We start from the raw sequence: 18,019 nt of genomic DNA, 5'->3' as shown, positions 1-18,019 counted from the left end.
GATAAGGTTAGCGATAAACAAGTCCAAACTGAACAGAACTACACTCTCTTCTACCATTGTCTTAAATATATTTAATGGTCTCGTTGCAAAAGCTAAATTGTCGCTAGTGAACTTTTTTATTTTATTTCACCTTTATTTAACCAGGTAGCAAAGATTATAGCAAACACCACAGTAACGGAATTGGTGCTCGCTAGCTTTGCAAATTCAGCAATTGTTGGAAGCCAGCCAATATGAAACAAACTATATTAAAATTATGAAAGGTTGCAGCATATGTTGTGTAAATGGTGAACTCATACAGCTGTCAACTCTTGTCACTGCAATCCGTTAAACATTTGCTAGTTACCTTTTAGATCGAAGCACATATAGAATGATAGAAGATAAGATGATAGAAGCCCATCTCCTACTGTAAATAACCTACACACTGTGTGTGTGTAGCCAGCCAGCCAGGTAGACAAATGGCAGAAAAAAGACGGACATCAGAGTATTTTTCAGTACACCAAAACGCAAAGTAAGAACCCTAGTAGCCTAATATCTCAAAGACTAGTTGATAAAATGTTCATAAGAAAGAAGTGAAATGCTAATGGAAATGTTTCACAATGATGTCATTAGGCAGAGCAGGCAACAGATGGCACACAGACAGCAGAGTTGGGGACAGATATGCAGGGACAGACTGGCAGAGACAGGGAGTCTCAGGTAAGTTTGTTGAGTCTTTGTTTGGCAACATTATGAAAGGTTCTCAAATCATTTTTTTGTAAATAGGGACATAATTGGAAAATGTCATGGATACCCCGACTCTCAACTTAAACTGGTGACTGAACTAAGATTTGTTTAAGGCAATGGTATTGCTGTTGTGATTAATTGTGTTGTTTTGGGTCCCGGTAGTTACGAGTACAGCAAACACCTTATTTCTTTTCTAGGAGACAGACTGTGAGTCATTGAGGGTGGTGAAAGGGAAAGAGCCAGGGAGAGAGACTTCAGAGAACAATGTCACAGCCACGGCAGGACCAGGTGTCACCCTTGTTGCCAGCAGCACCAGTATAGGGGACAGTGGCACAGCATTGTCCAGTTACCTCAGTGATGGCACAAAACTATATCAGCCACACCCACAATTTATAGAACCGCAAACTCTTGCCAACAGAGTGTTGACGTTTCAAGAGAGATGGTTTCGCGATTTCCCCTGGCTACATTATAATCCATCAATAAAAGGAGTGTTGTGTTTTCACTGGAGCCAAGGGTTTTCAAGACAGACATCTTTTGGCCAAAGAGCAGATGCTGCCTTCATTAGTGCAGGATTTAGGAACTGGAGAAAAGCCATTGAAAAATTCACAGCACATCAAAACTGCCAAACCCACCGCCACTTTGTAACTGTAACAGCACACCAGCTAAATCCAATCAGTGTCCAGTTATCCAGCGCGTGGGGTAAACAGCAGCAGGACGCAAGGCATTGCTTGATGAAAATTGTTAGTTCGGTGCGGCATGTAGTAAGACAGGGACAAGCCTTTAGAGGCCACACGGATGACAGTGGGAATTTATACCAGCTTTTGAAACTTAGGGCAGAAGAGGATGATCCCATTTTACTGAAGTGGTTAACAGAGCGTACCACAATGTACAAAGGCCCCAAAGCACGGAATGAAATTCTGAACATCATGGCCAATACAGTCATTCGAGCCATTGCAGCTGAGATTAGGTCTCTTCCGATTGTACAATTTTCAATAATTGTTGATGGTACTCAAGATGTCTCTGGTGCTGAACAGGAGAGTGTCTGTCTGCGTTATGTTGACCATGACCTTGTCCCTCACAAGGAGTTTATTGGGCTATACAGGGTGTCGGAGACAACAGGCGAGGGCATTGCGAAAGTGGCAACTGATGTGTTGTTGAGGCTCAATTTGCCCATGTCTGGCTTACGTGGGCAGAGTTACGATGGTGCCTCAAACATGGCAGGAAAATACACAGGTGCACAGGCAATTGTGAGGAGGCAGCAGCCATTAGCCCTCTATGTACATTGTTGAGCACACAGTAAATCTGATTACACAGGCTGGCTGCTCAGCCCCCCACTGATCCGGGATTCCCTTTCTTGTGTCCATCAGTTAGGTGTCCTCTATGGCCAGTCAGGAAAGTTTAAGAGCATGTTTGAATCAATTGTCACATCCAAAGATACAAATCTGAACACCCTGAAACCCATATGTCCAACAAGGTGGACTGTGCTGAATACTGCTATTAGAGCTGTGCTAGGGCAGTATGAGCGGGTACTAAGCAGCCTAGAGGAGATGGCAAAATCTGCATCCAAGACAGCTTCAACTGCCAGTGGCTTATTCGAGCACTTCAGCAAAGGCAAGACTGTGTTGGGCCTCACACTTGCCTCTGCTGTTCTTGGAGAGCTTGAATGTCTAAACATTTCACTGCAGAAGAAAACTCAGACTGTCTCTGGTATGCAGGCTGCAGTCGAGTGTGTGCGGTCATCTCTTAGGGGAAGAGAAATGACGAAAGCTACCGTTGACTGTATGAGAAAGCAACAACATTGATTGACTCTATTGAATCCATTGAGACGCACTCAAGACGATTTCCTGACAAAGCAGTGGATCACTATAGGGCAGAATTTTTTTAAGTATTGGATGGTGTGGAGGTTCAGTTTGGCGACCGTTTTGACCAGGACAGTCTAAACGTCCTGCAAAAGTTGGAAAGAGCGCTTCTCACGGGGGAGTTGGATGATTCTCTAGATCAGTACCCAGAGGTGAACATAGATTCTCTTTCAGTGCAGATCCCTCTCTTTCACAACAAATACCCCTGTAGCAGCAGTGGAGAGGCAGCAGAGGTCCTCAGGAGGCTTCCAGTGGAGTGGCGGGGGTTGTTCGACCAAGTTGAGGTGCTGATCAGAATTTTGTCTGTGGTGCCAGTGTCTTCATGTGAGGCTGAGAGGAGTTTCAGTGCACTCCGCAGGTTAAAGACTTGGCTACGGGCTAGCATGGGCCAAGAGAGACTGAACGGCGTAGTTGTCTGTAATGTACATAAAGACAGGCTGGACAGTCTCAAGAGGGAAAATATCTGCCAGCAATTTGTTGGATCCATTGAAACCCGCAAACATATGTTCAGTTCTTTTGTTCAGTAATGTGTATAGCAGTGGTTCTCAACCTTTTTTGGGGTACTGGAACCCCTGCATATTTTGAGGCAAGGCAGGCAAGGTTTTGAGCGGTCCTCAGGGACCTCCACCCCCTCTATATTATATGTAAAGTTACTGGAAACCTTGTGGTACTGAATACGTTCATTACACTTTTTGATTTCACGGACCCCTTTCAATTACACCAGGGACCCCTAGGGGTCCATGGACCCCTGTTTGAGAACCCCTGGTGTATAGTATGATATTTGTTCTTTTGTTTAGTAGTTTTCAGTTTTTAGTACATGACTACACTTACTAATTATTTATTTAATGTTATTTTATTTAAAATTGCATACTTTGTGTGACATACTTGTCCATAGCTGCTGTTTGAAGAGTTGAGACACTGACTGAAGGATATTTTGTTTGATTTATTTGGGTTATTCATTGAAGTAGTTATTTTGCTTTTAGAACTGTACTTATTTGTATCTTTTTGTTCTTGTAAAACTATTGTAGTAGACTCAGGCCAGTGTAGACCAACTTTGTGATGGTTCTCAATGGAGATTATTTTAGACGAGATCACACCATGTTCATTGTATTTACGAAAACTGCACCCATACAGTGTACAGTACCATTGCCACCTACTGGCCTTTCTTGGTATTGCTGGTTGTAAGTACAAATACCTGCATACATACTGGACTGATAAGGAACACTGCTATAACTATTATTATTAGTAGTATTATAATGATTTAAACATTTGAACAAGTTGGGACAACCCTTCAGTTAACTACTGTACCTATCAATTATCCAGTAGTAGTGATTATGGTTCCACAATATACATTTAACATATTACAACGTAGGCTATGTGTTACAGCACTACTTTTGGTGTCCCCCTCAGGAATTGCTCTTGAGAAAATGTCATGTAATTGTCCCCTCCAAAGTTGATATCAGATTTTCGCCCCTGGTATAAAGTATTTGGCAACAAGAATTTAAAAAAATAACAATCATTTCAGTGGTTTTGTTATCATTGCAATAGTAACATATAATATATTTTATGTTAAAAATATAGGCAGTGTTCATAATGGTAAATAAGTACTTTGCAAGGTTTTCACAAAATTCTGACACAAATTTACATTCAAAGAACAAGTGAGACACATTCTCACCTTTAGCCACAAATTTGGAAATCATAGAATTACATGGATATATCTTATGTAAGATTTTGAAGTGCACTTCCTTAACTTTGTTTGGTATACAGTATTTGTAAGGCCTTAACCATGCATTTTTCCAGACAATGTCAGGAATAAGCATGTTCCAGAAAAACTTTCCTCTCGGTGTAAGTTGGTTTTGTGAATGAAGAATTTGTCTTATATATTTATTACAACAAGATCTCTCAAGTAAGCCCACGCCTTCCAATCTGAGTTCTGGATAAACTTTGTGACCATTCCCAAAATTAAGATGACTTTTCATAAGTGTAGTTAGACCACTGGGAACGGCTTTGAATACATAAATAAACTCTCTGAAAGGTATTGGAAACTCTTTCAATGTTATAAATTGTTCATATGTGAGAATATTACCCTTGTTGTCGAAAATATCAAGAACAAAGTTAATATTCCTCTCATGCCAGCTGGGGTAGAACAATGACTTATTCCTTACAGTTATGTCTGAATTATTCCACAAAAGAGCTTTATGAGGGGAAAAATTGTGCAGGAAACATATTTTCCAGGCCAGTAAATCTTGTTGGTGAAACCTAGCCAATTTAGCAGGTAATCTTTCAGGAATATAATTACATTTCAGTAAAAATTGAAGACCTCCCAATTTATTAAACACATTATTTGGAATGAAATACCATATTGAATCAGTATCGAGCAAAACATTTTCAACCAGTTTATCTTGAAAGTGTTATTTATGTCAACAAAATCCAACACTTCTCGACTGCCTTCAGCTCTTTTGTTAGAAAGGACATATTTTTTTAGTTTGTGAGACTTATTTTTCCAGATGAAGTCAAGAAAGGTCTTATTGATCTCTTTACAAGTAGCTGGATTTACACATAACGATAATGAGGGGTACACAAAACGAGACAGTCCCTCTGGCTTGGACAGAAGTACTCTCCCAAGTATAGAAAGATCTTGTCACGAATCCCGCCGAAGATGGTGCCTCTTCCTGTTCGGGCGGCGGTCGTCGTCGCCGGCCTACTAGCTGCCACCGATCCCCTTTTCTGTTTCATTTAGTTGTGTCTGATTTGTTGCACCTGTTTGGTGTTTAGGTTTGGTTGTGGGCTATTTAAACCCAGTTGGCCCGCCGGCTTTTGTGCGGGCTTGTTTTTCTGTTTGTGGTGTTCGTTCATTCTTGTGGTGTCTGTTCCTGCTCAGTTTCGTCCTGTTTGTTGGACTGGGACTTTACGCGCCCTTGTGTGTGTGGCGTGACCGTCTCTCTGATTATTTGGAATATTAAAAATCCACGTCTTTTGGAACTACCCTGCTCTCTGCGCCTGACTCCTTCACTCACCACTTTTGAAGTCCTGACAGATCTCTTTGTAGCCAATTATTAAATATATTTATAGTTCTCTTAATTTTAGAAGAGAAATTCAAATGTTGTCTGACTAAGTGGTTTTTTGACAGATTTATTCCTAAATATTTAACACAGTCCTTTACAGGAATATTTTTAATTTCTTTATCATCAGAGTCAAATAAACATAAGATTTCACATTTAGAAACATTCAGCATTAATCCTGATGCAATAGAAAATGCAGTTATAGCATTAAGGGCATGTGCGACCTGGTCTTTGTCTCTTAAGAAAAGAGTAGTATCATCAGCCAGTTGGGAAATTTTGATTTCTTTGTTAAAAATGGTTAAGCCATACAAATTTGCATCATTCAGAATATCTAGAGATAGAAGTTCCACAACCAAAATGAATAAAAATGGCGAAATTGGGCATCCCTGTCGTACACTTCTGTTGATACTAAATCTTTTGGAAGTATTAAGGTTTAGTAGCACAGAACTATTTATATCTTTGTAAAACATGCAAATTACTTTAATAAAATGTTCCCCAAATCCAAAAAGTTTAAGAGACCTAAAGAGAAATTCATGTTCAATTGTGTCAAAGGCTTTACAGAAGTCCAGAAATAGGACAACCGCATCTGAGTCAATTGCATCTGAATAATCTATAAGGTCCAAGACTAAACTAATGTTAGAGCTTATGTGACGGCCCTTCATAAATCCTGTTTGAGTCTCATTTATAATGGTATCTATTCCTTTCTTTAATCTTTTGGCATAAACCAGAGCAATCAATTTGTAATCAACATTTAATAAAGTAATTGGTCTCCAATTGTCAATGAGAGAAGGCCCTGTTTCATAGTGGAGACCATTTCCCCATTTTTAATGCAATCTTGAAACATTGAAAATCGGGTCTTCTAGCAACTCCCAAAACTGTCTATAGAATTCAACTGACAGGCCGTCGGGGCCAGGTGATTTCCCTGTTTTCATTGAATTCAGAGCCTCTCTAATTTCTCCAATTGACACAGGTGAATCGCAAACTGAGTGGAAATCATCCTCAATTACCGGGACACAATTCTGAATGTGGCAAATGTAACTTTCACAACCATCTTCCTGAAATTGAGCGCTGTAAAGGTTTTCATAAAAGGAATTGACAAATGATGATATTGTAATGGGATCTTTGCATAAAACATTGTTAATTTTGAGTGCAGTTATAGATTTTCTTTTTCTAGTTTCTCTTTTCAAGTGCAAAAAAGTAACTAGTGTTTCTATCCCCCTCTTCAATCCATTTTGCTCCTGACCTTACAAAGGCGCCCTTTGCCAGATCCGTGTAAGTCTGTTCTAATTCTAGTTGTAAAGACCTGAACACAGACTCCTCTTCTTCAGATAGATTATCTTTCTTTAGAAAACTGTCAAGCTTGCTCATCATCATCATGCAGATTTAGAAGCACGGTGGCTATGAAAAACTCCCTAGAAAAGCCGGAACCTAGGAAGAAACCTAGAGAAGAACCAGGCTCTGAGGGGTGGCTAGTCCTCTTCTGGCTGTGCCGGTGGAGATTATAAGCGTACATGGCCATTAAGGTCAGATTGTTCTTCAAGTACTGTAGTTCAAAGTTCTTCATAGATGACCAGCAGGGTCAAAAAATAATGTGGTTATAGAGGGTGCAACAGGTCAGCACCTCGGGAGTAAATGTCAGTTGGCTTTTCATAGCCGAACATTCAGAGGTCGAGACAGCAGGTCTGGTAGAGAGAGAGAGGGAGAGAGAGCGAAGATCGAAACAGCAGGTCTGTGACAAGGTATCACGTCCGGAGAACACACATGCCTCTTCAGGTGATACATGATGTTTGGCTGTGCTGTGTGAAGTGTTATCTTATGGGTTTGGTGATTGTTCTGTGTGAAGCCGTATTCTGCATTGCATCATGGAATGTGATGTGAAATCCCTGGGCCTATGGCTGTTGAAGCTACTCCACTGCACTGCTGCTGTGAGCAGGAGTGGGAGAGAAGCCATGCTTTTATTAGACTCTTGTTCTGTCACTCATTCTCCTGCCTCTCCATCTCAAAGGCTGCCAAATATTTTGAAGAGTGGTTAAAGAGGTGGCTGTGTGCACACACACTCAGACTCCAACTCTATTTATAGGTTTGTCTTATTCCAGAATACACCCATAATTGTGATTCACACAGTATGGTTCTATGTTTTCCACTCTGTGATTAAAAGTAGTTCTCAGAATAGAGCATTTTTGAATTGACCAAAGCCCTTCTACCCCGATTGCTCAGTTTGGCCAGGCGGCCAGCTCTAGGAAGAGTCTTGGTGGTTCCAAACTTCTTCCGTTTAAGAATGATGGAGGCCACTGTGTTCTTGGGGACCTTCAATATAGCAGAAATGTTTTGGTACCCTTCACCAGATCTGTGCCTTGACACAATCATGTCTCTACGGACAATTCCTTCGACCTCATGGCTTGATTTTTGCTCTGACATACACTGTCAACTGCTGGACCTTATATATTCAACATACAGATAACATCTCAGAGGGTTGATCTAGCTGCAGATAGCTAATTCTCCTCTATGTGTTTTCCCCTTGCTGCTAATAAGCTCTTATCAATCTAACTAAATGAATAGAGAACATCTGGTTATCTGACGGTCTATGCAGCAACTATTGTATTAGAGACAAGCTCTGGTTATTATATTTTACGAGACAAGTCAGTTAAGAACAAATTCTTATTTACAATGACAGCAGGTTAACTGACTTGTTCAGGGGCAGAATGACAGATTTTTACCTTGTCAGCTCAGGGATTTGATCTAGCAACCTTTCGGTTACTGGCCCAACGCTCTAACCACAAGGCTACTTGCCACCCCAAGTCCTGCCAACTCAAAAACTGCACAATAAATGTGTAACCAAGGGGGAACTAGCACATTTCTCTGAGAAAAGCTGCTTCAGTGCTACCAATCATCCAAAACACTTGAAACTCTTGTAAAATAATTTGCATTTATTTGATCAAATAGACTTTGAAAGGGTAAACATGCAGAAATTCCTCTTGTCAAAAGTCTTGCTGTTACAAAAGTAGTTGTTCATGCAGCGTAACAGGTTACAGGTTCTTCTTGGTGAAGCGCCTGAATGGCTTCATCATTGCTGAAAAGACCCTGACAATCAAGGATCGTTTTTTGATAGGCTGAGATATGGAGGGAGAAACCTCTCCAACTGGAGCTAGAAACACAAGAGAAATGGATGGGGTAAGAGAGAAAGAGAAATTGAGCGAGAGAGACAGAAATACAGTATAATAACGTTGAAAAATAACAGTGCTATGAGTTTGGTAGGCATACTCTATGTTTCTAACACACACCTAAGCAAAACTACAAGCTATAGCATAGCTCTAAAACATCCTTACCTATGCAATGTCCATCAGTAGAGGGAATCTCAGTCTGTTCCTGGACTGAATGGCAGTCCTTTTTGTTTCCTCTCTTGGAACGCTAACAGGAGAAAGGTAAAGAAAATGGTACAGAGAATAAATAAATAAATGGAACACTTCTGAATCCAAGGCAACAATTTAGTGATGAATAAAACATATTTATCACATGTATTTGTCTTATCATAGCCACATCAATAACATCAGCACCTAACTGGAACAAAAACAAAATGCTAACTCCCTGCTATACCTTGAAGTTGATCCTGAGTTTGGTCATTGAAAAGCAAAGGAAGCTCCTTCTTGCTTTCTGCTCAGCCCCCCTCTCTGTCTCAGCCTGGTCTGATGGGTTTGTTGCAGCAGAAGCTGGTCTTGACGCCTCCTTGCATCCCTGTACCAGCTGCTGGGTCAAGGACTTTACCAGGACTCTGTCAAATGCAGGGTCCTGGGAGGAAATAGCTGCTTGCAGGGTGTTATAAGAGCCAAACTCCTCCATGAGGTTTTTATGTACACCTCTGAACACCCTGTGGATGTGCAGGTTCTGGGAATTGCTGGAGTCCATCAAGTACTGCAGTAGGTATGCAGTGGCACTGCTGATGTCCGGGGTGATTAAGAGCTCCCTCAGATGGCCAGAGCTGCTGGGGATGCACACCTCCTTCTCTTCAATGTCAATCCCATCTCCCTTTGGTACCAAAGAGGTTCCCTTGCTGGTGAAAGACGGAGTGGATGATCGAAAAGAGGCTTTAGCACTCGGTGGTCGGCTGCTGTCAGTCATTGGACTGTTACGATGCAGGGGTTCATCTGTGTGTGCCATCATCTTTGTCTTTGGGTATTTTGTAGAAATCTCTGGCATTTTAGAGTCCCTGATGTCGATGCAGGAGCTCCTGACTATGGGGCAGGTCAGATCAAAGGGCACTTCGTCAGGGATGGGAGTGCCAGGGAGGTTGGTCTCTAACTCACACTTTGACCTAGGACCCTTTGAAGAGCTGGACAAGGAACTACGACCCTTTAAAGAAGTGGACAAAGCTGAACAGCTTCTAGGGATGTCTTGGCAGACTTCTTCACTGTCATCCTCACTTTTCTCAACCTCCTTCAGCACAGTTCCTACCATATCGTTGATCTGAAGGAGCTCCCTGGAATCCTTCATTCGCCCTAAGTTTGAGATTTCACTCTGGATAGCAACCAGAATTTCCCCAAGGGTCTCTTTGGAAGAAGCATTTTCTGTCCTTTCGGATCCGGATGGCTTCAGCCCTGTGAAGAAATCCTTAAGTGTGTTCTTCATACTGACGCAGATGGTCTTAGCTGTTGACCAAAGCTTCTCCTCTGATATTTTAACACTCAATTCAGTATCATCCAGTTGGGAGCCCCCGTGGGAGCACTGCGAAACTTTCCCACTTCTTTCCAGTAGCACAGTGCCAGTGGACTCATTTTTCTGGAAAATAGTCGCCATTCCTTTGACGAAGGTTTCCACTAATCCAGAGGCTGTATTTTGAGAGGACATGGAGGCAATCTCTGATGGCGAGCTAGATGATAAGCCAGCCTGCGGACTTTTCTGAAGACCAGTATGGCTGATCTGTGTGATAAAGGAATGACTGGATCTCATCAGCACTTTACTCACTGCCTCTTCTGCCTGAGTCTGAAAGTCATTGCTAGAGAGCTTCTTAATGCTCTGAATCAGACTAGTAGAGGACTGTGTGATTCTGACACTCTCTTCTGAGCTCAGTTGAGAACATTGAGTACTCACACTCAAGTCTTCATTGTGTGAGGGTGACTGGGAAATAGTATAGTCATCAAGCTCTGATAGGACACCATCAACAATCCAACAAGCCTCTAGGGACTCATCAGATGAACTGACAACGTCCAAGGATTTACTCTCCACTTTTGATAACTCTGACTTGTAGATGGAAAAAACACTGCTAAGAACTTCTTGAGTACTGGTATCCAGATTGGAGAGACAGAGAGCTGATATTGGTTGGCTCTCACTATGAACTCTACTAAGTTTGGTGCTGGGTAACTGGACCTCAACAGTTGAAACAGTTGCCTTTTCCAGGGTGTCTGACGACTCCTGAAGAGAAGCGTCCTTAGCCACACCTTCTTCTCGAGCGGATAGAGTTAAAAGGTCCCTCAGCTTTGCTCGTATAAGGCCGTAGAGTGTGCGGGCTGGAGAGAAGGTTATCTTCTGTGAAGACCCTGTTTTGTGGTCATTTACAGGAACTGGCCAATCAACTGCTTCACATGTGCCTTCAAATGATGCTGTCGTTGCCATGCCTCCCACAAATGCCTTAACAATCACTGTGGCAGTGGAGGTTACAGATGTCAGGGCTGTAGAGCTGGTATTCAGGGGTGCTTCAGTAAGGCTAGGAGCAGCACTAGAAGGCCTAGAGGAAGGAGCCATGCCAGAAGAGCTGCTGACTTTCCTTGTAAGGATGGTGCTCACCGCCTTGAGGGCTTTAGATTGAAAGTCGGGGCTAGAGAGGGTCTGAAGCTTTCTGGCCACCACACTGGTAGAGGATCCAGTCTCTTTGAGAAAGTGAGTGGTTCCTTCTTTCCCAGATGGACACTCAACATCAAGCTCACATGGAATATTGGTCAGAAATTTAGACCCCAAGATTGTCATCTTCTTGGCCAGATCCAAGAGGATGTTGAAGTTCTGTGCCATTTTGTCCATTGTGCCGACAATGGCATCCAGCACATCATCGGTCACAGGGTCCATGAGGGGCTCGATAAACCCTACCCACTCTAGCTCAGACGTTTTGCTCTGTAGCTCGGCCAGGATCTGCACCGAGGCTACCCGAATGACCTCCTTGCCTGCTGCTATGTCCTGACTGACCATAGGGGGGCAACTCCCCGAGCTGGCCTGAATGGCCACTGAGAGGCCAGAGTTAAGCTGGTGTACTACCTCCCCCACGATAGCACAGCTCAACTCGGAGGAGCTGGAGGAGGTTGGGTTGGAGTGACCCTCAACCAGGGATATCAGGAGGCTCTCTTCCGTTACCCCAAAAAGAGCCTTCAGAGGCTCCTCCATGAGGGGAGCCTCTAGTTGCAGGCAAGCTCTGCAATGAGGTCTGGGACCTTGAAGATAAACACACAATCACCACTTATGCCATGCAAATGTGACCAACTGGTATCTTATCTGGGTCATTAGTGAGCCTGAAAACCAAATTAGAGCAATGATGGTTTACTTCTCATACCATCGTAGTTCTAGAAGCCTAAAGCCAACTGACACAATTTTTTTGCCAGATTTGTATGTTTATACGACATCAGAATATGACTAATTCTGAAAGGCATGTACCTGATCTATTTATTCATAGATTACTTTATGGCTTACCCAGTTAAAAATTACTTTCACCTCGACCCGCCCCCTGACGGGCAACATTTCTGACCAGAACTTAAAACTACAAGGTATGAATTCCAAGTTAATAATTTATGATAAGTATGGGTCAGGTCTTGAAATTATTAAGTTCAAATATTGCTGTGAACATACCTCTTAGGCGACCAGCATGATGATGAGGTTCTGCCAGTGGATTTTTGGCGGCACCCTGCACTGCCATTCCTCCTCCTCTCCTTAGTCCAGTAGTTCATCTCACTGATCAGCAGCCTTTTCTCTCTCTCATCCAGACTGCCTAAGGAATCCTCAGACCCTGTCAGAGAGCACGGGGATTCTGGGGAGGTTGCCCCACTCCTCAGGTTCACCCCCATGATACGAGCTAGCGCTGGTAGGAGAATGCGGAGGGCTGTCTGGGTCACGACCTTAACAATCTTCAGACACATCATGGAGAGCTGCTCGAATGTCAGCTATGACCAACAAACAGAGTAATGTTTTTGCCAATCAACCAATTCCATGACACCATTCCCTATATATATATAGTGCACAACTTTTGACCAGAACCTTATGTGGAGAGACTTACGTTATTTTTCATGCCATGCTGAATCACTCTCCATTGGCTAGAGAAAAGAAAAGAAAGGAAACATATTTTAGCTGCACACTGGTGTTGAGTTAGTGGAGTCACTAGATAGCCATGTTAGGGATAATAAAAGTGTATTTAATTAAGCTATTAGCAAGTATATGAGTCATTTTGTTCTTGATTTACAGCAAGAGTTAGGGGTGTGGTTACAGTGATGTTAGGGTTAGGTGTAGTGTTTAAAATCCCATTTGTGGTTAGAAGGTGCACTATGACTATAACATCAGATAAGTTGTATGTGAGGTTGGAAAAAGACATGGAACTTGCTCATCAGTTAGACTCCTCAGGAAAGAGAGGAGGATTGGGGCACAGCATGTCCCAATCTTGAGAGAAGGCATTAGAGTCCTCTGAGCCTCCTTCTCCAGCTGCTCAATGATAGATCCCCTTTCCCGGAAACCACACCCGGGTGTCTGAGAAGACTCTGGGAAACCGCAAAGAGAAATCTAAAGTTGAATCTGAACTTTATTCCTAATTTCCTTCACCTTTAGTGATTTGATTGCACTGGACAGGTAAAAGCACATCTCTCTGCGGGCCTCCACTATATTGCTTTCACCTATATAGATACTATCTTCTCAGATCAGTGCTGATGAATTTGAACACAACCTGCACCCAACATTGAGTAATCTCGGACCTGCACCAATGCTGCTGTCCTCCTCCATTGAAGTCTTCTTGGCACGGCCACTGGACTTACGTTTAGCCTACATGACAACAGATTATAGGTCTCATAGCAGATCTAAGGTCAGTGTAGTGTCTCCTAATGCTTTAAGGTTAGGATTTAGTGATAGTAAACTAATCCTAGATCTGTGCCTAAGTAGGCAGAGGATGTGTAAAGGACAGCATATTTCTTACCTTGCCTCCTGTCCTGTTCTTGTTGGTCTCATGTGTCTCTGTTTCATCCTTCATATTCTCCACAACTTTATTTTGGTCATCCGGATGATCCTCCCAATTCACGTTCTGGTGGATAAATGAGAGGTCAATATCAGTCCTAGGTTGTGACTTTATGAAACAAATGATTCTCTCCTATTTCAAACAAAACGGCAATAGTGGTCAGATTTCAGTCCATGGATCAAACCAGTGAGACCTATTGCTGTGGTAGTGACCTACTATATTGTTAGTAATTTCTCCTCTAAACTCAAAATAGGCTAAATGAACCATACCTTGCTGTCGTCTGACATGATGTGTAGCTTATTGTTGTAGGCTGTTTAGAGGTAATACTAATACTTCCTTTGAAAAAACGTCAGTGAACATTCGGCAGACAACTGAAGTGAATATGAACGTCCTTGAATTATGCCAAAGCATTGTTGAATACTCGATTCCGATTGGCTGAAGCCAGGGCATTCTTCAAAGATGTCATACACACATGATGTCACAATTAGGCCTAAGTCTAATGTCTGTATGAATTGTCAATGTCATTAGAAAACAGATCATAGCTTGTCAAAGTTCTGCCAAACGAAAATATTTGTAAGTGCACGTTGTTGCATTTAATTGATGGTTTATCAAGCATCCTCATTCATCGCCATGCACAAACACGTAACTCGCTGCAATCCATTAGCTATAAATCTGAGGTTCCAAAGCTGCAAAACTAGGACATGCAATAAATGATAACCACCTGCACTTACAATCATTTAAAATCAATGACGTTCTAGGGGGCTTTAACTATTTCAGCACTATTGTCCGCTGCATAGTGCTGACACGTTTCTAGGCGTCAGGGGACCGGGCCATGGTGCTGAAATGTTTCGAGTCTGGGCAGCACCTGAGACCGCGGCATGGTGCTGAAATGGAGCAGGATTCAGTTCTATGGGTATCTCATGCATAAGCGGAAATCCCAGGGGGGACGGGGGACACACGCCCCCCCCATCCTGGGAAAAATATGATCCCCCCCCCCCAATATATCACTGTTAACATAACTATGTAATTTCAATCATATTAATAATACAGTATGAAAGCACTTATGCTGATTATAGACACTTAATAGCGCGTTTTTAAATTTCAAAAGATTGCGACCCCCGTCCTTTTCCTCACAATGGTTTGATCCACTACTTTAGCTGGCAAGGTAAAAGAGGGTTCGTATCTACTGTGTGAAAGGCACTCAATGTACGTAACTGACGTGAGGTTTATCAAGTCAATCGGCCATAGCAATGTTTTATTTTTTTATGTTGGCAGGGTTCACACACACTAGCTGAATTTGCGGAGCTAGCACGCAAACTAAAGTAAATATTAACCATCATGCTAGCTAGTACCTATTCCATTTATGTGGCGTCGTCAAAGATGGAATCTTTGCTATCGTCAGTTTATTCCAAGATCAGCATGCCCCTGGAGTGCTTCAAAGTCCCTGCGATAAGGTTAGCGATAAACATGTCCAAACTGAACAGAACTACACTCTCTTCTACCATTGTCTTAAATATATTTAATGGTCTCGTTGCTAAAGCTAAATTGTCGCTAGTGAACTTTTTTATTTTAATTTTATTTCACCTTTATTTAACCAGGTAGCAAAGATTATAGCAAACACCACAGAAACGGAATTGGTGCTCGCTAGCTTTGCAAATTCAGCTATTGTTGAAAGCCAGCCAATATGAAACAAACTATATTAAAATTACGAAAGGTTGCAGCATATGTTGTGTAAATGGTGAACTCATACAGCTGTCAACTCTTGTCACTGCAATCCGTTTCACATTTGCTAGTTACCTTTTAGATCGAAGCACATATCGAATGGTAGAAGATAAGATGATAGAAGCCCATCTCCTACTGTAAATAACCTACACATTGTGTGTGTGTGTAGCCAGCCAGCCAGCCAGGTAGAAAAATGGCAGAAAAAAGACGGACATCAGAGTATTTTTCAGTACACCAAAACGCAAAGTAAGAACCCCAGTAGCCTGATATCTCAAAGACTAGTTGATAAAATGTTCATAAGAAAGAAGTGAAATGCTAATGGAAATGTTTCACAATGATGTCATTAGGCAGAGCAGGCAACAGATGGCACACAGACAGCAGAGTTGGGGACAGATATGCAGGGACAGGGAGTCTCAGGTAAGTTTGTTGAGTCTGTGTTTGGCAACATTATGAAAGGTTCTCAATTTTTTTTGTTGTAAAATAGGGACATAATTGGAAAATGCCATGAATACCCCCACTCTCAACTTAAACTGATGACTGAACTAAGATTTGTTTTAGGCAATGGTATTGCTGTTGTGATTAATTGTGTAGTTTTGGGTACCGGTAGTTACGAGTATGGCAAACACCTTATTTCTTTTCTAGGAGACAGACTGTGAGTCAGTGAGGGTGGTGAAGGGGAAAGAGCCAGGGAGAGAGACTACAGAGAACAATGTCACAGCCACGGCAGGACCAGGTGTCACCCTTGTTGCCAGCAGCACCAATATAGGGGACAGTGGCACAGCATTGTCCAGTTACCTCAGTAATGGCTCAAAACTTTATCAGCCACACCCACAATTTATAGAACCGCAAACTCTTGCCAACAGAGTGTTGACGTTTCAAGAGAGATGGTTTCGCGATTTCCCCTGGCTACATTATAATCCATCAATAAAAAGGAGTGTTGTGTTTTCACTGGAGCCAAGGGTTTTCAAGACAGCCATCTTTTGGCCAAAGAGCAGATGCTGCCTTCATTAGTGCAGGATTTAGGAACTGGAGAAAAGCCATTAAATTGACAGCACATCAAAACTGCCAAACCCACCGCCACTTTAACTGTAACAGCACACCAGCTAAATCCAATCAGTGTCCAGTTATCCAGCGCGTGGGTTAAACAGCAAGGGGGACGCAAGGTATTGCTTGATGAAAATTGTTAGTTCGGTGCGGCATGTAGTAAGACAGGGACAAGCCTTTAGAGGCCACACGGATGACAGTGGGAATTTATACCAGCTTTTGAAACTTAGGGCAGAAGAGGATGATCCCATTTTACTGAAGTGGTTAACAGAGCGTACCACAATGTACAAAGGCCCCAAAGCACGGAATGAAATTCTGAACATCATGGCCAATACAGTCATTCAAGGCATTGCAGCTGAGCTTAGGTCTCTTCCGATTTGTACAATTTTCAGTAATTGTTGATGGTACTCAAGATGTCTCTGGTGCTGAACAGGAGAGTGTCTGTCTGCGTTATGTTGACCATGACCTTGTCCCTCACAAGGAGTTTATTGGGCTATACAGGGTGTCGGAGACAACAGGCGAGGGCGTTGCGAAAGTGGCAACTGATGTGTTGTTGAGGCTCAATTTGCCCATGTCTGGCTTACGTGGGCAGAGTTACGATGGTGCCTCAAACATGGCAGGAAAATACACAGGTGCACAGGCAATTGTGAGGAGGCAGCAGCCATTAGCCCTCTATGTCCATTGTGGAGCACACAGTAAATCTGATTACACAGGGTGGCTGCTCAGCCCCCCACTGATCCGGGATTCCCTCTCTTGGGTCCATCAGTTAGGTGTCCTCTATGGCCAGTCAGGAAAGTTTAAGAGCATGTTTGAATCAATTGTCACGTCCAAAGATACAAATCTGACCACCCTGAAACCCATATGTCCAACAAGGTGGACTGTGCTGAATACTGCTATTAGAGCTGTGCTAGGGCAGTATGAGCGGGTAGCAGCCTAGAGGAGATGGCAAAAACTGCATCCAAGACAGCTTCAACTGCCAGTGGCTTATTCGAGCACTTCAGCAAAGGCAAGACTGTTTTGGGCCTCACACTTGCCTCTGCTGTTCTTGGAGAGCTTGAATGTCTAAACATTTCACTGCAGAAGAAAACTCAGACTGTCTCTGGTATGCAGGCTGCAGTCGAGTGTGTGCGGTCATCTCTTAGGGGAAGAGAAATTACGAAAGCTACCGTTGACTGTATGAGAAAGCAACAACATTGATTGACTCTATTGAATCCATTGAAACGCACTCAAGACGATTTGCTGGCAAAGCAGTGGATCCCTATAGGGCAGAATCTTTTAAAGTGTTGGATGGTGTGGAGGTTCAGTTTGGCGACCGTTTTGACCAGGACAGTCTAAACGTCCTGCAAAAGTTGGAAAGAGCGCTTCTCACGGGGGAGTTGGATGAGTCTCTAGATCAGTACCCAGAGGTGAACATAGATTCT

General features: G+C 42.7%; 1 protein-coding gene across 1 annotated transcript; it reads right to left on the bottom strand.

Annotated features, from left to right (window-relative positions):
* Nucleotides 1–8,548: 8,548 nt before the first annotated feature.
* On the bottom strand, nt 8,549–13,896 carry LOC129832095 (uncharacterized). The gene is made up of 7 exons (XM_055895862.1): nt 13,794–13,896; nt 13,576–13,642; nt 13,212–13,365; nt 12,891–12,927; nt 12,467–12,777; nt 8,968–9,049; nt 8,549–8,786 (listed from the first exon to the last, which is right to left on the bottom strand). Exons 1-6 carry the CDS (start codon nt 13,845–13,847, stop codon nt 8,968–8,970), a joined length of 705 nt encoding a protein of 234 aa, XP_055751837.1. The 5' UTR covers nt 13,848–13,896; the 3' UTR covers nt 8,549–8,786.
* Between the last annotated feature and the right edge of the window lie 4,123 nt (nt 13,897–18,019).

Source organism: Salvelinus fontinalis, chromosome 2 (genome assembly GCF_029448725.1).
Source record: "Salvelinus fontinalis isolate EN_2023a chromosome 2, ASM2944872v1, whole genome shotgun sequence".
Lineage (NCBI taxonomy): Eukaryota > Metazoa > Chordata > Actinopteri > Salmoniformes > Salmonidae > Salvelinus > Salvelinus fontinalis.
The sequence above is the reverse complement of the archived record's forward strand: the minus strand, read 5'-3'. Positions and strand labels throughout refer to the sequence as shown.